Genomic DNA, 24702 nt, shown 5'->3' with positions numbered 1-24702 from the left:
GCCAAACCAACTGAGACAACCTCAACTCTGCATTGAATTACTGGACTCTTGAATGGATGTGAAATAAATCTGATATCTTTGTGAAGTAATTTGTAACTTCTCTACTTCTCTCTTCTTTGGTGGATGAATGTGTGTTGCAGACCATTTCCAAAGGTTGAATTCAGTAGTAAACTCGCCTTTAATTTGACATCAAAGAATGTGCAGTTCCCTAGTACACATCCCTGAAAGCAAGCAAATCTATCACTTTATTTGCTGTATTCTGATATTAAGACTACTCAATCTCTCATGTCAGGCCCATATCAGAGGAGTGATTGGAGGGTGCATGTCTTTTCCCTCCATCAAGTTCGGTGTGGTTTAGTCTAAGGTCCCTTAACCATAAAGATTATTCTGCAGCTATCCTCTGCAGCGATACACTTCCTACTTAGGAATGAGTTGGCCAACAATCAAGACACAGTAACCCCAAAGGCTCAGGCAAGACAGGCATCACAAGGGAGACCAAACAGCCACAGGAATTGAGGGAGGCCAAATTCTTAAAAGGCCAAAGTAAATAGGCTTAAGAACAGACTCATAGGAAATAAGCAGAGTAAAGAGCGTTATGCCTGGTTCCCAGGGAAAGAAAGGGGATGAATCACATCATCAAGGTTCTGCAAAGGTGCAGAAAGTTGGTCCAGGTTCAGTGGCCCTGTAGGGGGCAGTAGAATCCAAAAAGCAACCCAGATTGAACCCTGAATGATTAAAAGGGCTGAACTGGTACTGAAAAGGAACATGGAGTCCTGGAAGGGCTCATAGAAAATTAAAAAAAACCTGAAGATAATAATCCTAATGTTGAGTTAACACAAAACCCAAAGGGTTTCCATACTACTGGGCACACGTTGAAAGCAATATCTCTTCCAGTTAAGGAGTTAAAAGACTGTTAGCATACTAGAGCTGAACTAGCAAAGATTGTGGGAGCTACAGCCAAAATGTAGCCAGCAGAGTCCTTCTGTCCAGAATTAATTAGCAATGCGAAAGTTTGCACAGACAGATAACTGTAGATGAACAGAAGCCCACACCTTCAATGGCAGAGCAAGAAGTTGGATTAACCAAACCTTCTCCCACACAGACAGAATGAGAGGAAGGACGAGGCCTCACCCAGTTCTAAAACCTTAATGCAACACAGCAGTGGCCAGACAGTCACCTGAGTGCAGTATTCTTCAAACAGATACAGGCAGATTTTAAACAACTTCTCTCTAAAGCTGTAAGGCATGAAAAGCTAACTCTCTTAAAGCTCAACCAGCCTAGCAAATGCCATTAATACAGTTCAAGTGTATTAAACCACAGAACCCCCTGAAGCTCTGGTCTCTGTAAAGATTATATGTTTTTATTTTTGATTATGGACTGAAATGGAAAAAGAGCTGTTGTTAAAACCAAGGATTGTGGTGGGGATTGCTGCACCTTTTAAAAGCAAGCTACCAGCTTGTTATATTTATTGTATATATTTGTTGCATGTGCTGTTTGTTCAGCCAATGGGGGATGTTTAATTGAAGATGAACTGGCAATGGGGAGTGTGTACAAAATTTGTCATGTAGCAGATTGGACTGTGGAGTGATGACCACTTAGTTGTCAATGACAAATGCCTTCTACCAATCAATAGGTGCTGTAATTGTCTCTGAGCAATTGAACAGATTGTGGTTGTGAATGACATATTCAGAAACCTTCAGATCCCTGGAAGATGAGATAGTGTCCTTGACTTTGCAGTAAAAAATATCACAGGCTTGAAGAAAGCCAGTTTATTTTCCTCTGCCAATTGTTTGTAAACTGTTGCTATTAACCAATAAGTTAGTGCCTTTATAAGTTGTGAGTCAGTCACTCTATTGCCTCCTATAGTCAGGTGAAAGTGTCTGGAGATTAGATTAGATGAGATTAGATTAGATTCCCTACGGTGTGGAAACAGGCCTTTTGGCCCAACAAGTCCACACCGCCCCTTGAAGCATCCCACCCAGACCTATCCTCTATAACCCACACACCCCCTGATGACTGGCAAATCCTGGTAAGCCAAAAGGTTCATCACAGTGACCGTTAGCATAGGGACCAATGACCCACCTTCCCAAATTTTCCTTCAACTTAGAAATAATTTTTTTAGGTGTTTGATTGCCACTCTCAGTGGTTTTGGAAAGAATCTGAATGATTTACAGCTTCCCTCCAGAAGCAATCAGGGAAATTTTCATATTAAAAGTAGTACTTCATAGCACCCCCTTAGTAGCCAGTGATATTTTTCCAGACATCAGATATCTGGGATTTTTTTTCTAAACCTGCATTCAACCCTACTTTGATCTGACATCAAAGAATTTGCAGTTCCCCAGAATACATCCCTGAAAGTGAGCAAATTTATTGCTTTATTTGCTGGATTCAGACTGAGACTGCTCAATCTCTCATGCCATTAAGGTGTTTGTGCTTAATGCAGTGTCTAATCTCAGATTTTTGTGTATCATTATGAAGAACCATTTATCTGCAAAGATATAATTCTGGGATGTTAAGTGAAGGGACGCAAGCAGAAGCTGCTATTCCATCAAATAACTGAACAAGTTTGAGTTACGTTTGTGAATAATGCAGATCTCTTTAGCTGTTTCCTTTTAATGAGAACACATATTGTAAATAATATAAAGTTCATAGCCCCAAGCCCTAGCCAAAGGCATCTTGAATGCATAAAAAAACTTTAATATATAATTATACATCATCTCTGCACAATAAACAGCCCAGCAAAAGAGGCTGCTGTAATCACACAACTGGACTTAACAGTAACCCTCAGGAAACTTGTAGAATTCAAAGTCAGCAGGACAATCAACACCATGATGGGATTTGAATGCTAACTATTTTATTATAGTTGTCACTGAGAATGTTTGTTGCCAAGAAAAATCCTCACCTATAAGATGACTGTCTAATAATGTTAACGACTTTCCATTTAACCTCCACAATGGGTCATAGACTGTTGTTTATTTGAATTGCAAGCCTTTGACTTGGTGATGACTGTTTCCCATACCATCAAGCAGGGTTGAACATAGGAAGTATGGTTAGTAAGTTTGCCAACGACACCAAAATTGGAGGAGTGGTGGATAGTGGAGAAAGTTACCTTAGAGTACAATGGGATCTTGATCAAATAGGCAAATGGGCCAAGGAGTGGTGCATGGAGTTTAATTTAAATAAATGTGAGGTGCTGCAATTTGGAACGGCAAATCAGGGCAGGACTTATACAACTTGGAGTGAAACCTGAGTTACGTCTAAGTCAGGGAGCAAGTTTCATTATTTAATTAGAAGATTTGCATCTGTTAAATGTCTACTGCATTGTATATTTAAAGATATCAATCCTAAAACATTCCTTGAAAGTGGAGTCCCAGGTAGACGGGATAGTGAAGAGAGTGTTTGGTATGCTTGCCTTTATTGCTCAGTGCATTGAATTTAGGAGTTGGAAGGTCATGTTACAGCTATATAGGACATTGGTTAGGCTACTTTTGGAATACTGCATGCAATTCTCATCTCCCTGCTATAGAAAAGACGATGTGAAACTTGAAAGGGTTCAGAAAAGATTTATAAGGCTGTTGTGAGGTTTGGAGGGTTTAATCTATTGGGAGAAGCTGAATAGGCTGGAGCATCAGAGGCTGAGGGGTGACCTTTCATAAGCTTATAAAATCATGAGGTGTATGGTTAGGGTAAGTAGACAACATCTTTTTCCCAGGATGGGAGAGTCCAAAACAAAAAGGTATAAATTTAAGTTGAGAGGGGAAAAATTTTAAAGGAACCTAAGGGGCAACATTTTCATACAGAAAGTGATGCATTCTTGGAATGAGCTGCCAGAGGAAGTGGTGGAGACTAGTACAACTACAACATTTAAACTGGATGGGTATATGAATCGGAAGAGTTTAGAGGGATATGGGCCAAATGCTGGCAAATGGAACTAGATTAGTTGAAGATATCTGGTCAGCATGGACGAGTCGGACCGAAGTGTTTATTTCCGTGCTGTATGCCTCAATGACTCGAGGACCTTACTTCCACACTGCCTAACCCAGAACCCGACTGCCTTTTAACAGCACAATTTTATCACTTAAGGGGTCAATGTTTCTCCATGCAATGTCCATTTATGATATCTCAAATAACTCCACAGAGGCCGGCGTCTCAACAAAAAAGTCACCCTTTGTTTACATGTGGAAAGCCCTTGACAGTAGTCCAGCTTCCTCAGAGCCAGTTCTCAGTCTGACGCCCCTCTTTTTATCTGTCAGCCGGGGCTCGTATTCTATGATGTGAACCTGGCTGACCTTACTACCATCACTACAGTATCAAAAGCCCAAAATGTGGGACACGGAGGAAAAACTTCCGGTTTGCAAAAAAGCAACCAATAAACTGCTTTCTACAAATAATTAATATTCATTTGTCAAAACCATAAAGCAGAGCTTTCAGCAGTATTCCTCAGAAGACCTATGAAGAAATTTAAGGTGAAGAAACTGCCTATGAGTCCTCAACTGCCAGATTGCTATTCAACACCCCCACCCCACCCCGCTACAAAGGATTTCCAGACTATTAACTCCAGCATTTGACTTTTGAACTCCAACTTAAAAGCAATGATATTGATAAACTGGTGTCCCTCTGTTGTTTTGGAGTTAATTTGGTGTTGATTGAATTGAGAAAGGATAAAGAGACAATGCAGTCTCTCCTTGTGTATTTCTGAGAGTGTGCCCATGTGTCAAGTATCTTTCCACTCTCTGGGTCTAGATGTGAAAGAAACTATGTTTATGGTTTAACTTTACAACCGTGTTGCTGAGGTCCTTAAGAAGTTAAATCGACAAACAGAGGGACTGGAGAAATACACAACCAACAACTGTTTAAAACTGAGTAAAATTAAATCATAATCGTCTCTTGGTGTGAATAGGGATAAAGATTTGATTTAAAACATTGTCTATAATCTCTCTCTTAGTTTAATAAAGAGCATTTGTATTTCTGGGCTCAGATATAGTGGTTTATATATTCTTTATCTGAGACAACCTGATTTACAGAAAGTTGTTAAATTCCCCATACATTTTTGGGATGTATTCCACAGCAAGCTCGAAAACCATATGATGTGCGAGATGTAATTGAACAGTATTCCCAGGGGCACTTGAATATGATGGTCCGGATCAAAGAACTACAAAGAAGGTAAAGTTTCATATACATAGTCAACTTTGCTGATAATTGTTATTGCAATCATAACACCTTCAATGAATGTATCGAATCATAGAATCCTCATGTGCACATATTCCAACATCTTCCCATAGAAATATAAATACAATTTAGCCCTTTCTTTCCAAACTAGGACACAGGAAATTAGTTTGGATCATTTGAAAAATCAGAAACCTGTGTTACATCTAAGTCAGGGAGCAAGTTTCATTATTTAATTAGAAGATTTGCATCTGTTAAATATTTAAAGATATCAATCCTAAAACTTCTGCTTTCAGAGTCAATAAACAAAAATACCACAGGTCAGGTGTTACACCTCATAGCGGCATTTATCAATAGGCAAGAAGCTGGTGATCGTTTGGAATAAAAAATTGTGTTATCAATCAGTCATCTGATCAGCCTGAGTGTGAACAAATAAAAATACAAATAAATATCAGTAAATTGATCCAAAAAGATCACTCATCTTTCATTGCATTCTCCACATTATTTTTCATTATTTTGATGTCTAAAGTTAGCATTCTAACTTATCATAACAAATACCTCAACATTAGATAGATCTGTAAAACCTCAGAATTTACCCTTAAGATTTGTAATTTTCTCAAACTAGGTCTACTTTGTTTCTGAAGCCCGAGGCTGAGGTTAAAATGTTATTTGAGCTTCTATTTCCAGCTTCTGTGGATAAACTCTGTATGTGTGCATGTGTTGATGCTTCATGAGAGGTGCATTTTTACTGTACTCCAGGAAAACTGTAACATATTGTGTACATTCAAACAACTGCACAAACAATTTACGACTCAAATGATATTTGGGTTTGTGAGATCAGGCCTGTACTCAAGTGGGTGAACAGATTTTATTACACATGAAATTACATCAGAATGGATAGGGTAGAACCCATTGAGTCTATAAATGCTCAGGTCCCAGTTTCTTTCATCTAATATCTTTGATGTAGATCCTGCATATGCTCCATAGCTAATATTAAATTAATTGTACAGTTACAGTATTCTTACACTAGGCAGCAGGGACCTATTTCTTTAAATAATATTTTTCAAGTTAAATACAGTTTAATACATTGAAAAAATGAATTAGGAAATGGCTGTTTTGGGAATTAGATCTTTTCTTATTCAGGCACAGTTGATTTTTTGAGCCAGAGTTCATCAAACAGGTCCAGACCATAGTGAATGAACCTTGGTTAGGTGTGTCCCTTAGAGACTTAAATGGGAAAGCTTTGAGGGATGCTTGAGTAGTGACAACTTCAGTAGGAAGTGAAAGGAAATAAATATTTTGAAGCATGTAAATATTACAAAAGAGAAGACATAGCAATCAGGAAAAGGATAAATTAAATGCTTGCACTCTCAGGAAATTCTGCATTTCCGACAAGGCTACAACAGCTTAAAAAGGTTAAATACCATTAAGTGATTTTTGGATAGTGAACTTGTTTAAAAATTGAAAGTTTTTGCATTATTATGCCTGAAGAATATATCTTGAAATATCTGTACAGTGTACAGGACATTTACCAAGACTCACTGCTCCAGAAGGTTTGCTGAACTTCAGCTGCAGACAAATGGATGTAACTTGAATAATATTAGATTCCACATCTGAAACAACTAATGAGTAATGGCAGGGAAGATCTACCAATGACAAATAAAATGTGATTGTTTCAAAAAATAGAAATGAGCGACTGAAAGTACACAGTACTGCCACATCACTGCTTTGTAGCTGGAAATAATTACAATAATAATAAAGCACTTTGTGTCTCTATTTTAGGTTAGATCATTCTTTGGGAAAGCCTGCATTTTTTCTTTCAGGTAAAGTTAACATTGTTGTAATATTTTCCATTAAAACTTTATAAATTCTTTCTACGCAAGCAACTTTGAATTTGAAAATATGAACCAGGAGCAGAAATAGGCCAATCAGCCCCCAAGCCTTCCCCACCATTCAGTAAGATCGTTGTTGACCATTTTGTATTCTGAATATCTCGTTTCTATCCACACTGTAATCTTTTATTCCCTCACCTAACAAGAGGCCATTTATTAGGTGCTCTTGAGATACAGTGATAGTGTCCCTGCCCTGATCCAGGGAAGCCTTGGTTTCAAGTCCCACTTGGACCAGAGGTGTGGGATTTACATCTTTGAACAGGCAGATGAGAAAAACAGCTTATCAAAAATAAACAGATCTATTTACCTTGATTCAATGATCCTGCCTTTGCTGCATTCTGAGGCAGAGAGTTCCAAACTCTCACAACCCTGAGAGGTAAAAAAAATTCATCTCTGTCTTGAAAGATTCAGGTTTAATTTTAAATATTACCCACTCATTGTGGACTTTCCCACAAATGAAAACATCCTTTACAGATCAACCATGTCTAGACCATTCAGGATCCTATACACTTCCATCAAGTCACTCCTCATTTTAAATACCAGAGGAAACAAACCAAGCCTGAACAACTTATCCTCAAAAGACATTCCAGGCATCATTCCGCTAAAACGTTCTGAATTACCACTTGCTCATTCTTCCAAAAATAAGGAGATCGAAACTGTAGAGAGTATTCAAGATATGACCTCACCAGTGCCCTGTATAAATGTACCACAGAAGTAAGGCCCACTCTGATGAAGGGTCTAGGCCCGAAACGTCAGCTTTTGTGCTCCTGAGATGCTGCTTGGCCTGCTGTGTTCATCCAGCCTCACATTTTATTATCACAGAAGTAAGGCTGTTATGTTCAATTCCTCTTGTAATAAAGGACAGCCTTCCATTAGCCTCTTAATCACTTGCATACTAACTTTTTGCAACTCGTATACCAGGAAACTCAACTCTGTTTGTACCTATGAATTCCATTGTCATTTTCAGTTTTCAGCGATTCTCTCCTTGGTGCCAAAGTGAACGTAGTCACTCTCATGGAATTATACCGTCCACCAGGGTTGGTGCAGAAACCCATTTTGTTTATTTTTAATCAACCTGTTCAGAGATGTTATGAGACTCCTCTAGAGCAGTAGGACTTGAACCAAGGCCTCCTGGTGCAGAGGCAGGGATACCTCTGCACCACAAGAGTGCTCTCCAAACAAGGCCCCATTTAGAATACCGTGTCCAATTTTGTGCCCCACACCTCAGGAAGGACATCCTGGCGCTGGAGCGTGTCAAGTGGAGATTCTCACGGATGATCCCTGGAATGGTAGGTTTAACGTACGATGAACAGCTGAGGATCCTGGGATTGTATTCATTAGAGTTTAGAAGGTTGAGGGGTGATCTAATAGAAACTTACAAGATAATGTATGGCTTAGAAAGGGTGGACGCTGGGAAGTTGTTTTTGTTAGACAGGGAGACTAGGACCCGTGGATACAGCCTTAGAATTAGAGGGGCTAAATTTAAAATGGAAATGAGGAGACATTTCTTCAGCCAGAGAGTGGTGGGCCTGTGGAATTCATTGCCATGGAGCGCAGTGGAGGCTGGGACATGAAATGTCTTCAAGGCAGAGATTGATAAATTCTTGATCTCACAAGGAGTCAAGGGCTATGGAGAGAGTGCAGGGAAGTGGAGTTGAAATGCCCATCGGCCATGATTAAATGGTGGAGTGGACTCAATGGGCCGAATGGCCTTACTTCCAGTCCTATGCCTTATGGTCTTATGGTCTTAAGAGTGACCCAAAATACAGAATCTAGTGAGCTTTGCTCTCTGCCAATTCTGGAGCTCTTCTGGTTGATCTGCATTTCTAATATTGTCACCCACAACCAATGGATCACATCTAAGGTTTGTAGTCCTGCAGTAACCAGCCATAAATAGTGACAGACATTTTGATAACTCACTGGAGGAAGACTCTGAAATATCATTTAAAACATCTTTAAAAGCTAAACTAAGTTTAATTAACTTAAAAATTGTATAAAGTGTATTATGGAATAGGGTACTTGGGAAGTTATTTTTTTCAGGCAAAGAGCTTGTTTATCCCTAAATATGCTCACAGTTAAAAATTCAATTATACCATCAACAAAGCTCTTTTTCTAATGGTTAACATATTTTTAACAATTTCATGTGAATTAACTGCTTGTATAGATTACATCTGGAAATTGTGCAACAGTACATCTTTGGTTGGAGATGGATATCACCAATAACAACTTTCAATTGTTTTTTACTGCATCTACGAAGGTGCCAGAAGTTGCTGTCAGTTTTACCCAGGAATGATGTTGAATGCTGTTTCACTGTTAGCACAACCACTGAAACCTGACCAATATATTGCAATTGCATCCAATGTTATGTTTTTCAGACCAACATGAAAAATGATGCTTGCCACTGTGAAACTGATCTTCCATAGAAGTATCAATCCATAGAATCCCCACAGTGTGGAAACAGGCCATTCGGTCCAATAAACCCAATCCGACCCTCCAAAGAGCATCCCATCTAGTCCCATCCCACTACCCTATTCCTGTACCAACTGTATCAAATTTTGAATTTAGCTGATTATATCTGTTCCAAAAGTTGAGCATGTTTAAAAAGCCTCACCAATATGTTAATAGTAAACTTTAACTTCCTAATTATTTTGCTGTTAAATGTCAGACAATAACAATTTGATGGTAATTAATGTATAACCACTGTTTTATTTTGTTGTTTACTTCTTTAATTTATATTACTTAATCATTTTTCTCAAAATGGCATTTTCTAACCATACCCATTCAGCTAAAAGCATATGTAAGAAATTTGCTCCTGCAATCTTTAGCTATGAATTTCGACAGAACTGTTGTAAATTTGAAGATGGTGGAAGAAAATCCCACTTTCACACTTCACTAAAGGGTTTTCTGCAGCCAATGTGCAGGGTGTAGCTCCAAGGAAGTTCCTGGCCTATCTACGCTGAAAATTGTAATCAGGCCAGGATGATACTTCTCAAATGAAATTCAACTCTATTGTGTTATGAAACAGTGTGTATAAAGCATAATTGTTTGTAGCTAAAAGTCTTGGTGCTATAACAAGTTGTACATCATGATTAACCATTAATGCATTTTTCTTAGAACTGTTCATTGAGAGCAGTAACAAAACTCTTTTTTAAAGTCAATCTTTATGCTCTTTTGCAACTTATAGAAAAGGGACTAGACAAAGGTTACTACTCTGCAGGAGCCAGACTGATCCGGCTGGAAGATAAGGTAAGTGAAAGATGCACTTTCCTTAAAACTTGAGGGCAATTCAGATTCTTATCTGAAATATACTTTTGGATAACTCGTGCCATTGATCTAATTTTATATACTGACAAAATGTGTGTTTGTGCATTATTTTACTCCGTTCATCAAATGGTATACTTTAACTTGCTTGTCCTTAGCTTTTGGTAGTGTTTTATCCAGATATATTGCTGAACAAGAGAATGAACATTGACAATAAACCTGTTTCTTCTAAGTTTTTGTTCTGCAACATGGGAAGCATTGGAATGTTCTGACTATAATTTTCTTTTGTTGCAAATGTACATTGATTTTCTCCTTCCTGATGTAAGACCGATTGTAAATTGACAGAACTAGAAAGTTAAATGGTTCTCACAAATTTAATCTTTAATGAAAATGGTCATCACGTATTAAATGTGTATTCAGTTTCATTAAGTCTGTCTCATTAAGTTTATCATATTTACTTTAATATAAAGCAGGGTTTTAAGAATAAAATGTAGCTTACCTTCATAATCTCAATCTCAAACCTGAGACATGGGATAGAACTTCCAAGAAAATTTATATATATATACAGTGTGGGTGAGTATGACACTTTTAACTTGAGCTCACACATCTTTTTTATTTCACTAAAATTACCATTGCTATCTCACTCTCACCAAAGTAATTCAATTTAGAACTACTGCATAAATACTAACAATCACTTGGTGTATCAGCATTAAAAGTAATAATACATAATTGCAGAAGGACTGTTTATAGCAGAGAGGCCCATGCCTTATTCAAAGTGATAGGAGTGATGACATTTGCATATCTAGTACAAGTGCATTGTGCCATTAAGGACACAACATTGTTGCCTGTTTCAATTCTCTGAGCAAGAATGCTGGATAAACATTTTGCTACAATGACAGAGGTCTTGGAAAGACCCAACAAAAAATTAAGACATTCACATCCTTAACACCTTAGTGAACCATAAGGATATTTTCTATTGGTATTGATTCTCTTGAATATCTTCAATTCTGAGGTTCATGTGGAAATCATGTCTGCTGATGGTAATTCTCTTGCGGAGAGCATACTGGATAGAGTTGTCAGGATAACACAGAAGTAAGCTTACGACTTCTGATCCAATGTTTCCTTACTGTCTGTCTGAAAGACATTATCCACTCAGTGTTGAACTATAGTCAGTTATGTGTTATGGAATTACATGTTTTGGAATTCAACTATCTACACGGGACTTATTTTACTTTCAATCTTTGACAGTAATTTAGTTAGCTTATTTATGAAATAAAATAAGGTAATATTTAGAGCACACACTTGCTTTTAAAATTAACTGTGCCATCTTTACAGTGAATACAACTGTAGTTTGAATGTTAGCACCTTTACGCCAAACCTTGCATGCTAACTAACACTAATCACAATGCAGGTTCTTCTGTATTGTGCATCTACTTTGGAAACTACTGCACAGTCATGGTAGTAACCGCACTTCAAACCTACTTCATGCCTCAATATCCCATGAAACCAGACATTTCCAATTCTTTAATCTTGGATTTTTTTAATTTGAAAAATAATTCGCAACATGTTAAAAAAATGTTGACAACATTTAATGGGTGTAGAGAGAGATTAATGGGGATGTTATACATTGGTAAGATTTAGGCCACAAATATGAGCCTTAAGAACACTTTAGCAATTTAATTTTTAAAAATATTGATATTGTCTTTGTCTCAAGCTTACCACTTTTAAGTAGTCTGCACAGTTTTACCTTTAAGAGGTGGGTAAATAATTGAAAATTTCTTTTCAGAGGCTAACAGTAGGTTACAGCATTAACTTTTTTGTTTCACACTTATAAGAATTACCTATTTTTCGGTGACAACTGAAAGATGTGCAATACAGTTCTCACTTGTAGAAATACATTAACATCAGAGCCAATAGAAAAACACAGACGTTGGGCGGGGGAGGGGTGGAGCGTACAACTGGGGGTGTAGAAAAGACCATGAGGGTGCGTTCGAATTTGGCAACAGGGGCTGCAAGAGAAGCACAACCTCTTCCAGCCCAAGGCAGGTGTTGGTTAAACTGCTGACTTACACTGGCATCCCATACCAAGCATTTTCCAACTCAAGACGGCAACTGGTAAGTGGCTGTTAAGTACCATTAATGGATCACACGGGCCTCAGAAGGATCACAATCTGGCAGATTGCTCTGGGGCTCACCTGACCCCTGTAATATCATTGCTAGGGCAGGTAGATAGATGGAGGAAGGACACTATCAGAATTCTACAAGTTCTTCCCACCTGTAAACCCAACATCAGGGGACTGTAAAATTACATCCCTAGTCTTCATAATGATGGGGCGGTCCTGGCAGCTTCAGACCTTTGTCCAGGTACAGGCCCAGCTGTACCTTGGTTGAAACAAAACTCATTAATAACATCTTCAAAGAACATGTACATCCTTCTTAAATACTGTTTCATGCTTATTTATTCCATTCTTTCATTTTAGTTTTCTTCTTTTGAATATTATTGGCATCTAAGATATGACAAGGGTATAATGTATCTGCTGTTGCTAAGAGGAGGATGAGGAGCAGTATGAATTGTGCACTTTGTTGTGGAGATGTAAAATTTCCAAGCAGGCTCCTACACTCTCAGGCTATCAAGGACAATTCCAAGCTTGCTTAGGTTCAGTGCAACAAAGTGGTTCCATCTGATTGGTTCATATTTCAATTTCATGGTAAAACTTAAGGAGAATGTCAATTAATTACAACAGTTTGGTAAGGGACTATTAATATGTAAATAGAAATCCCCGCATGGCATCTTAATTAAAGAACTGTACCATAAGATTTCAATTCTTTTTAGCAAAACATTTTATTGTTTAAAATACTTTGACATAACGCACACAGTAACAATATTTCGTTTAACAACATGTCATTACACACTTCGGTTTACTTCTCATTTCCAAGAATTTTCTTGTGAGAGACATCTTAATGTAACATCTATAAGTACGCCACAGCCCCATGGAAAATTGGCCATGGCTCAAGCTATTCTCAGAGGTAAAACATTAATTTACCTTCTCTTTACTGCCTGGTTATCTTCCAATACATACAAGCTAATTCGACTAATAACTTTATTTTACATTAAGATACTGTAAGGCTTGGATTGTCCCTGATACTCTGTGAGTGGATTCTCTCTGCAGCTTCAAACACAAGAATCTTCTATCTTCTGCTCCTCACAGTATTCAAGTTAAAATTAAGCCTCATCTGCAGTCCACACAGACCTTTTCTTTAATTCTGTTTACAGCACAGACCTACCTATCTATTATTTGCTTTGCCATCTCTTATTGAGATCCAAACTGTAGCTAACTGTTTCAGAAAACACCCAGATAAACTGAAACCCAAAAACCTTCTAAAACTTCATTCTTCATCATAATGACATAAACCTGTTCTAGGCCATTCTCAAACCAACTTTCAAATTCCTATTTACAATTATATTTGATCTGACGAAGAAAATAGATTCTACAAATTTTCACGGTTTACTGAATGCCTTTAAACTAATCTAGGTTTAATTCTCAGAACAAAAGTCCATTTTTTAAAAATGCATTTGTCAGGTGTGAACTGGCAGTCTGTCAAGATTGTAACATAGGCACAGGATGGCTCAATGGTTGCTGTATTGTTGAAAGATCACTCCAAATAGTTCAAAGTGAACAGTCATCATCAGCAAGATAATTGGCGATAGTCAAAGCAGAAGGTTGTTATACGTTTGGGCTCCTTGTCAGTCAGGCACTTGAGAGAAAGAAGCTCCGTACTGAAAAGTCCTGCTGCAGGAAGCTTTGAGCAGTAAGAGCTCAAATCCTAGGAGTAGGTGCAACTAGAGGGCAGGTTTAGGTTTAGAAACTCCGTGGGAGGCATCCAGAACATATTGGGCTCAACGGAAGCACTGGGAGCCATTAATGGTTCAATGCAACGAAAAGTGAGGCACATAAAGCCCACAAGCAGTATTAGCTTGCTGCAGCTGAAAAATATCAGTGTCTAAGGAAACCCATAGGCAGATTCACCTTCATGAAGCTAATTATCAACAAATAGCCGTGATTATGCTCGTGGGCTCGTGCTGGAGACCAGTGAATGAAGAATGCACCAGAGCACACCATGAGCAGTATCAGGTATCCTCCACATCTGCAGTACTGTGTTACGATACTGATCACTGACAAAGCAGCACACTTAACTTGCAGCCCATCCACTACCTTCAACATTCACTCAGTCATCACCAGTCCACATTGGTAACAGTTTGACCATGTACAAGATGCACTGCAGTAACTGCCAGGCCTCCTCCAGCAGCACTTTATGAACACGTGACCTTTACCATCTAGAAGATTAAGGGCAGCTAAAACATAGGAATGTCACCACTTGCAAGTTTCCCTCCAAACCGTACACCATCCTGACTTGGAAATATGTTGAAATTCCTTTACGGATGTTGATTCAAAGTCTTGGAATACCCAGCAGCATTTTGGGTCTCCATACACCTCAAAGTCAGCAGCAGGTTAATAAGAGAGCTCCTCATCACCATCTCCAGGACGCTTAAGGATGGGCAATAAATGCTGGCCTAGTCAGCATCATGCATGACAAAATGAAAACTGTCTCAGGAATCCAGTGGAATGTGATCTCAGGGAAGAGGTTGAAATACCAGAATTACCAATGGTCATTGAGGCTGTCCCTGACAGATAACGTTTGAGGGAGTTTCAAAGCCAGATTTTCAACAGTGAAGAATTTGAATTTCTCGTAGAGGAGACACGTTTTTGAGATTGATGATTCACACTGTCAATAGTGCTTGAGGTTTGCTGAAAAATCTGTGGGATCTGTCTTGAACACATTTGCTATGTGATATATTGTTGAGGCGTTACCCATGTTTACTTCATGTTCATTCTGGAAGTTAGAATGATGTCATATTATATAGTTTTGTTATATTATCCCTTGATAGTAAAACTTATTTTGTTTGTTTGTACCAATAAATCTCTTTGTAAGTACTTGGGATTTCAAACTTTGTCCACTTTAAACAGAAATGATAGTAGTCACTCATCAGGCTGCAACATTAAAAAAAATGATTTTATGATATGAACATGGTCACTTTTTGAACTGCCATTTCTTTAGGTGTTCTGGCAATCTCTGAATCCCAGCCATTTAATTACCTTCACAACTTTAATATTTCCAGAACTAAATAGTAACATGAATCATGAGCTAGGTATTTGCAGCCTCCTCGAATAGCTTTTGTTCTTATTTTTCTGGGATCTTTTTGAAATCCTGTTGGTGTGTTTCCTAATGCAGAGCATTTGTACTTTTGTTTCAGTTTGAATTGTTTTGTGATATGGTAAAAACTTTTTCAGTTATCTGAGCAGTGGATTGCTACATGACCATTATTTTCCACCAACTCTCCAAAAGAATACTGGGGTTAGTCTGCAATGCATTTCATTTACCTAGTCAACCTCTGTTAGCATCAGGCAATTTGCTCAATTATAGTTAAAACTGAAGCCCAATAGTTCCTAAATGCCAACATGAACAACAGACAAAGAAAATTTTGTACAGAGCTGACAGAGTACAGACCAAAACACCACCCAACATACAAAGCAACAATAGAAGGAGAACTTAGGAACTAAGATTAATAACAGTAAAAATATAATTCGTCACAATGGTCAATTAGGTTACTAATAACCTCAAATTTGTAATGATGATAATGAATGAAATAATGATAATTCAAGCATTAAAGAGCTCCCCTATTTATCATTCTAGGCAGTGAAGGATAGGGTTGTTAAAAATATTTTGAAGTAAAAGATTGTAATAGTGAGTGTTTCAAATGAAATACCTAACCTTTGTTCCAAACCCAACATGTAGAGAATATTTTAAAATCACTGTCACAAATCTTCATTCTCCAAATAGTTGGAGATGGGGTGTACGTTGGGAAATGTAACTCTGGACTCTGCAAAAGCCTTGAAGTACAGATAACTGTAAAAAGTACCCAGGATGTTTAAAGATCTAATGAATTGATATCTGCTGCCAAGGACCCTCCTTGAATGTCTCCAACCCTGGGTTCTAGGCAGAGACTTAAGTGAGATACGCAGGACTTAGCTGCATACTTATCCAACAAATTTCACAGTTTAATATCTGGTTTAATTTAGTAGTTATCCAGTGTAACTCAAGTGAGAATCACAACTGAGCTACTAACCCCCTCCCCCCAACAAACATCCATTCTAATCATCTCCTCCAAACACTTAACCAACACCCACCCCAACCATCTTTATCTATCCACCCACTACTAAACACCTAAAATCCATACCTAAACCACCCAACTTAATCCACCGAGCCCTCTGCACCTTTTTCAATTTGGACAGCTGAGGAAAATATTTCAGTCAAACCACTATAGTGATAATTTTCCAGCTCTTTGATGAAATGAAACAATTTTTTTTGTCACTTCAACGAACCGAACTTCAAGAGATTCTGCTTTTTATTTAGATTTGCTGTGAGCTTACAGAATCTTTGAAAATGTTCTGTTTTCTCTTTGACCTTTGCTGTTAAACTTCTTCCAAATTTATTGTGATTGAAATCAAGACAAGCTATTTTACTCCCGTGTAAAAATTCTTGTTTGTGAAGAACATAAAGGTTTTGTGGTATATGGCGTTCCCTTTGTTGGACAGCTGCTTGTAACATAGAACATAGAACATAGAACAGTACAACACAGAACAGGCCCTTCAGTCCACAATGTTGTGCCGACCATTGATCCTTATGTATGCACCTTCAAATTTCTGTGACCATATGCATGTCCAGCAGTCTCTTAAATGACCCCAATGACCTTGCTTCCACAACTGCTGCTGGCAACGCATTCCATGCTCTCACAACTCTCTGTGTAAAGAACCCGCCTCTGACATCCCCTCTATACTTTCCTCCAACCAGCTTAAAACTATGACCCCTCGTGCTAGCCATTTCTGCCCTGGAAAATAGTCTCTGGCTATCAACTCTATCTATGCCTCTCATTATCTTGTATACCTCAATTAGGTCCCCTCTCCTCCTCCTTTTCTCCAGTGAAAAGAGACTGAGCTCAGTCAACCTCTCTTCATAAGATAAGCCCTCCAGTCCAGGCAGCATCCTGGTAAACCTCCTGTGAACCCTCTCCAAAGCATCCACATCTTTCCTATAATAGGGCGACCAGAACTGGACACAGTATTCCAAGTGCGGTCTAACCAAAATTTTATCGAGCTGCAACAAGATCTCACGACTCTTAAACTCAATCCCCCTGTTAATGAAAGCCAAAACACCATATGCTTTCTTAACAACCCTGTCCACTTGGGTGGTCATTTTAAGGGATCTATGTATCTGCACACCAAGATCCCTCTGTTCCTCCACACTGCCAAGAATCCTATCCTTAATCCTGTACTCAGCCTTCAAATTCAACCTTCCAAAATGCATCACCTCGCATTTATCCAGGTTGAACTCCATCTGCCACCTCTCAGCCCATCTCTGCATCCTGTCAATGTCCCGCTGCAGCCTACAACAGCCCTCTATACTGTCAACGACACCTCCGACCTTTGTGTCATCTGCAAACTTGCTGACCCATCCTTCAATCCCCTCATCCAAGTCATTAATAAAAATTACAAACAGTAGAGGCCCAAGGACAGAGCCCTGTGGAACCCCGCTCACCACTGACTTCCAGGCAGAATATTTTCCTTCTACTACCACTCGCTGTCTTCTGTTGGCCAGCCAATTCTGTATCCAGACAGCTAAGTTCCCCTGTATCCCATTCCTCCTGACCTTCTGAATGAGCCTACCATGGGGAACCTTATCAAATGCCTTACTGAAGTCCATATACACCACATCCACAGCTCAACCCTCATCAACTTTTCTAGTCACATCCTCAAAGAACTCGATAAGGTTTGTGAGGCATGACCTGCCCTTCACAAAGCCGTGTTGATTGCATTTGATCAAGCCATGCTCTTCCAGATGGTCATAAATCCTATCCCTCAGAATCCTTTCTAACACCTTGCAGACGACAGACGTGAGACTTACTGGTCTGTAATTGCCGGGGATTTCCATATTTCCTTTCTTGAAGTGAGGAATTACATTTGCCTCTCTCCAGTCCTCAGGTACGACTCCAGTGGAGAGTGAGGATGCAAAGATCTTCACAGGTGGCAAAGCAATTGCATTTCTCGCTTCCCAAAGCAGCCGAGGACAAATCTGGTCCGGGCCTGGCGACTTGTCAATCTTAACATACCTTTAAAATAACTGCAGTGCCAATGGGACAGATAGCTGAACATTTGTTGGCTATAAGCTCTGTTTTGTCACTGAAGGCTCTGATAATACTGTGAAACTTGCTGCTATGTCTACTTTGAAATCATGAGTTGCCTATTGATGTAAATGTCTATTTGTCAAAATTTTCAGTATGGTCATTGATCTACCGCGATAAGTTTCTGGTTTATTTTCCAATGGAGACTGTTCCACATTATTTATTTCCTAGCGCAGGTAGTTTTTCACATGTTTGCTTTCTGTGCCTGTGTCCTGCGTTGGCACATTTTCTGAAGTGCCCTTCTTTCTTATAATAGAAGCATTCAGTTCTAAAAGCCAGACACTATTTGCGATTGTGAGATTTTGTCTTTTTCATGGTTTTGACATGAATTTTTTCTGTCTGATTTCACCCTTCCTGCTGCATTAACTTATCTGGTGCATTGTTTGTGGCTTTGTACCTCAAGAAATGAACAGATTCTGTAGATCGCCTGTGTCAATTTATATCTTCTGCTCACTGGGATTGATCCATTTTGCATACAAAATTGTACTTTGCTCACCATATGAATAACATTCTCTATAGTTAGGTTCTTTATCTATAATAAATCTGACAAAGATTCATCAATAATGCCAATTCAATCTCATGAATTCTGGCTTTGAGTCACTGAAGTTTCATCCGCCCTGGAGAGATAATTAATGCAATCATTTGTGAATTCATCTGGATGTTGCATTCTTTTGTTAAATCTTTCTAATTTAAGAATTTTATTAGACCTGAGGCTAAAATAATCGCCAGAAGCTTTAAATGCTTCTTTGAATTTGTCTGATGTTTCATTTATCCTTTATTGAGCTGTAATATTACTCACTATGTTCCCAATTGTGTATGGAAGTGTGTTTGGTTTATCAGCTCAAAAAAATTTTTATAAATGAAATAAGTAAAATTTGGCACATGCAGCGACAAGTAGAGCTGTAACCAAGAAGTGCCAGTGAATTAACTGGATTTGTGGTGTTGTAACTGTGAGAAAGACATAACTGATGGGTTTTAAAATTAATATTGAAATTTCTATGATAGCGGTGCCTAACGAAATGGGTGACGAAAGAGTTGGAACAGACACCTTAATGTGGAATTCCCAATTAGGTACAGTTACATTGAAACGGTTGGGGAAAATATAACCCATATAAGATTTAATATTTTACAGATGCATACAAAAGGTGCCTCAACATTGACAGCTAAAACTTGTAAATGTTAAATTTTAAATACACATTACCTCACAATCTAGGGCCTAATATTAATATTTCTTTATAAATAGCTGGATTGGAAATCCACATTAAAGTCAATTGAGAAAACACAACAAAGAGGTATGCTTAGGAAAAAAATTCTGCATCTCATAATTTGAGCTATGGTGCATAATTACGGTAATTAGGATCCTTAGAGGTTTATCCATAATCAGCTGGATGTTATCAGTTACTTATGGAATCTGTTAAATTTTGGAATTATATACACATTGCGCATTTTTTCCATTGTTTATCATTCTTGCTATAATCATTGCATTGTGTCAGTCATTGAACAACACGTACCCCACTGGCGTGGTAAAGGGTGTTTATGCATGAAGCATGCAATATTGCCAAGCCTATTGTTACATGCAGGCTCCAAGCCAAGATTATAAATATATTACAGCTTTTGGGTGCAACCATGGATTGAGGGAAGCATGATCCAAAGGAAAAGTACTGAATTTTGCATTTTATGAAAGATGAGAGTTGAATTTGTATCTAGTAAATATTAATCAGTGTGCCCTTGCTATAAAGAACAGTGGTGATATACTGTTACAAAATGACCGAATTCAAGGACAGAATCTTTTCAACAAAGTTCCATTGAAATATACATACTGCAGGAGCAATAACATTTTATTAACGTATATTTTTACTGGAATCCTAATGGATGTCTATTGAAGGAAAGGACTTCCTAATAAATTATGCAACAAAACAGATTTTAAAACAACATGGAGTTAATGTTGGTATAAGGGTTTGAGAGGCGTAATACTGATGTATCATCGAAATCTTCTTCAGGCTGTGTAACAATGTCTTTCATTCCGTTTAACTTGTACTTTGTTGCTAATATGCAATAAACTACATGTGGTTAAAGACACGAGCCTCTTCTTGTTAGACTAGCAAGTATAATTCTTGTACTACTCCAACTCACTGAAAAAGTGTACCCTGAAGATCCCTGACCAAAAAGAGAATTGTGATAGCAAACCTAACCCATAATGAGTAATCGTGGTGACCGCCTCAAACAACAAAGTGGTCAGCAGTGACGAATTTCTCATGCAACATGGCAAACAGTCGTATGGATTAAATTTAACTACCCTATAACACATGCTGGTCATTGTTGCAATCTGAAGATTTCTTCTGTCACAACTTTAAGAATCCTGTTCATGCAGATAGTCAGCAGTAGGAACAGCTGAACTTTAAAGAACACTCTGTGCTTGCATTTGTGCTCCCAGAGCACATAAGGGTTTGGGCCAAGAGCTGAAAAATTGATTAGACTAGTTAAGTGCTTGTTTTTAACCACTGTAGATTCACTGTAAACGTCGAAGTGTCTTTTACTGTGCTGTAGACTTTTACGACTCCATGACTCTGAATCAATGCATTCATGATGAATTAAATGGCTTCCCTCTGCATCAGAACAGTTCTGTGATTCTGTGCTTCAGTGGACACTACAGAAGAAAATTGCATTTCAAGATTCACAAAGACTGACCCCACAGTTAATGGTAAAAGCATTTCAGGCCTGATAAGTGATATGCTGCAGCAGGAGAGTTAAGAACTCCATGGAGCTGGAATTTTAGGTTCTCCAAGGAGTTGCAGAGTGCATTAGTTGACTGTTGATTTATGGGAACTGTTCTCAGTATGTGTTCAGCTGGTCATTAAAGGCTCAATAATTAATATTGAAATCTGCAGGGTTTCTAGCCTCTGACTTGGTTTTATAACCATTTGTAACCTCTTTACAGTCCGTCTGAAGTAAATGTTTGACAATCTTGTCACAGTATCCAGCAGTGTAAAGCCACCGTTTGCTTTTTGGTGCCTTATTAACCACACAGGATGTTTGGAATACAGACCACTTTCTCTGGAAGAGAAAGCAAAATATAATTCTGATGCAGCATGGAACTGAGTCAACTGATACATAAACCTGAGCCCAGAAGACTAGAGTAGCATTTTGTCAGAGTCCTGAAGAGTCGAGGCTTTCCTTGGATATCGAATGGTGGCATGTAGGTTCGACCAATTGAAATACATATTGGACATTAATGGAATGAATGCGCATCCTATTTTGAAAATAGAGGGCATTCCTGGAAGTATATCAGCAATACTTCTCACTGAAAATGTTTAAAATCTTTGGTTAAGATAACTGGCCTCTTTTCTGCTCTGGGGATGAATGAAATACATTGATTGGATGTTAGGTATTTTGTGCTGAAATTCTGATCTCTGTCCTAATTGTCTTTTATGTACATGACTGAAAGTTATGCTTCTAATTGATAATCAATAATTGAAAGTTGTTTTTGCCAAGCAGGCATTTTATACATTCTGAATAATTATTCAGAAAATAGTCTATATATTGACAATAAATCTTACTTCTTTAAAATCTAGAAATATTTGATATGAGAATCATAGCATTCTAATTAAGCTCAGCAGCTTCTGGTCTGATTTGAAAGCTGCATTCATAACAAGCAGGAGGCAGAATTATTACCACCAATGCCTCTTTATTGTGTCATTGCTGATTAATGCCACCAGTCATCCAATTTTCTTTAACTGTACAGCAACATGTATGCTGCAATGCTACAAGTTAGATTAAAAACATTTTGACAGATACATTATCTGTCAGATCAGCCCTTGTACCCATGTGTTTCTGTGTTCTTTGGCATAAGCTTACTACTTCATGGCTTTTTTTATAAACTGCCTGGTCTGCCTTGATTCCTCAGCTATAATTTCTCTTTAAGACCTGTCATTTAATTCCTGTTGGTTTGAGTCCCAGAATTCTGTTTTCTGCCATGTTCTTCTTTGTTTTGCTTAATTCATTAACTTCATAGAAGTTCAGCATTTCTGCCTTCAGAATTTTCAAAACATTGTCTCTGTTTCAAAATAACTGTTCTAATTATAAAATCAATGAGTACAATTTAACTGAAAGTCTTCAAATTCTGTTAATGCTTGTTTTCTCAAAATATAATTTATTTTATTGTTTGGGTATTAACAAAGGGTGTGCATTTAACACTCAGTCTGACATCTGCAGTCTTCTGGAACATTGCCTATCAACCTTTAATCCCCCCAGACTAGGTCTGTGCCTCTCCCTGATGTTGTTGCTCCCACATAGAGTGAAATCAGAGAATTTGAGAGTGTTTGGGAAATGTTTGTATGGATTTGAGGGAAGAACAGCGTTTGACAAATGATCCTGACTGTTCTAAGGATTACACTGGAACTCAGTTTAAGATTATCAATTAGGCTCACAATATGCTCACATGTGACAGATGTTCTATGTTGGCAAACAGGCTGCACTCACACATTGCACATTTGTCACCGAAGAAATGATTATGGAGGCACTCAGGTCCCACAGCAATGGTCTTCAGATGTTCCAGTCCCTTCAATTTCTTTTCCCAACTATATTCAGAGTCAGCCTATCAGGTCTGAATCTAATCAATTAACTTTCACAGTTAACGGTTCTTGTTGCACCTGTATGCCAAACATAATTCAACCAGTCAGTGACCTTTTCTCATACTATATAAAATTTTGAACCAGTATAAGTTGATTTTCTTGCATCTCAACTCCAATGAGTGCAAAATGAAAAGCTTTGCTTTCATGGGATCTGTATGTTTTCAGAAATACAAAGGGAAAAAACATTATTGACCCCCAAAGTTTAGGAGAGAATGGCACTAAGCAGGAAATTAGAGATGTGTACAAATAAAGGAACATATGTAATTATGGGTGACATCAATCTGGGAAAATCAAATAATAATAACACTATAGAAGAGGAATTCCTGGAGTGTACACAGGATATTTTTCAATGAGGAACCAACTAGAGAACTGGTCATCCAAAACTGGATATTGTGTAATGAGAAAGGAATAATTGGTAGTCTCGTTGCATGAAGTCACACAGGGCTGAGTACCCATAATATGACAACACATAGTAATGACATAACTGATTCTGATCCTAGGGTCCTGAATTTACATTGAAATTATAAGAGTAAGCTTGCAGGGAACAGAAAAACTGACTGCAAAAGTTTCTAAGGATAGATGAAGAGAAAAAGCTTAGTGAAGATGAATGTAGGTTCTTTCAATCATAAACAGGGGAATTTGTAATTAAGAATAAAGAAATGGCTGACCAACTAAATATGTACTTCGGTCCTGTGTTCACAAAGGAGGACACAAATAACATTGCAGAAATGTTGAGGAACACAGAGTGTTCCAGGGTGAGAGGGAAGAACTGACAAAATTTAGTATTCATAGGGAAATAGTGTTGGGGAAATTGGTGGTCAATAAATCTCCAGAGTCTGATAATCTACATCCTAGACTACTTAAGGAAGTGGCCATAAATAGTGGATGCATTGGTGATCATGCACATTGGTGATCATCTTCCAAGATTCTATTGAATGTGGAACAGTTCCTACAGATTGGAGCGTACCTAATGTAACCTTTTTTTTTAAGAAGGGAGGCAGAGAAAAAAGATGTGTTAAGATGTGTTGTTCTGAGAAGTATGTGTAGGAAATTCTGGCAAAGTCAAGAATGTGGATGTTGGCACTTGAAAATGATATGCTACTCATTTCCTGACCACACGAAGCCCTTTAACTCTCTGGGTACTCTTTTTCTACACTGGAGGGTCCACAACTCTGCTGCTGGCATTTGTTGATCACTTCTATGCATGCCTGCTTGATTTGAGAGGCTGGTCTCTTCCATTCACCCTTGAGAAAGATCATCTCCCTTTGGTCTCTCAAATTCTGCAGCAGTACCTTCAGGTTGAGATTAGATATCTGAGCGAGGCTGTGGCCAGAAGAATCCATATCCAAATTCTTATGTTAGAGTCTTTTTAATTAGAAATCCTTTTCTTAATGGAAATAATGTATTCTTTCACCTGACCTCTTTGATAGTCTGAGAATGCTGGAGGAAGACC

The 24702-nt window shown here is 38.2% G+C and overlaps 1 protein-coding gene across 1 annotated transcript in view; it reads left to right on the top strand.

The window, feature by feature from the left end:
- kcnq1.2 (potassium voltage-gated channel, KQT-like subfamily, member 1.2) overlaps window positions 1-24702 on the top strand; it is a 480582-nt gene that overhangs the window by 321814 nt on the left and 134066 nt on the right. The window contains exons 16-18 of the mRNA XM_059652242.1: window positions 5069-5163; window positions 6949-6989; window positions 10243-10304. Of these exons, the coding sequence (XP_059508225.1) occupies window positions 5069-5163; window positions 6949-6989; window positions 10243-10304 (198 nt within the window). The remainder of the gene's footprint in view (window positions 1-5068; window positions 5164-6948; window positions 6990-10242; window positions 10305-24702) is intronic.

The sequence above is a fragment of the Stegostoma tigrinum genome, chromosome 18, assembly GCF_030684315.1.
Source record: "Stegostoma tigrinum isolate sSteTig4 chromosome 18, sSteTig4.hap1, whole genome shotgun sequence".
NCBI lineage: Eukaryota > Metazoa > Chordata > Chondrichthyes > Orectolobiformes > Stegostomatidae > Stegostoma > Stegostoma tigrinum.
The sequence above is the reverse complement of the archived record's forward strand: the minus strand, read 5'-3'. Positions and strand labels throughout refer to the sequence as shown.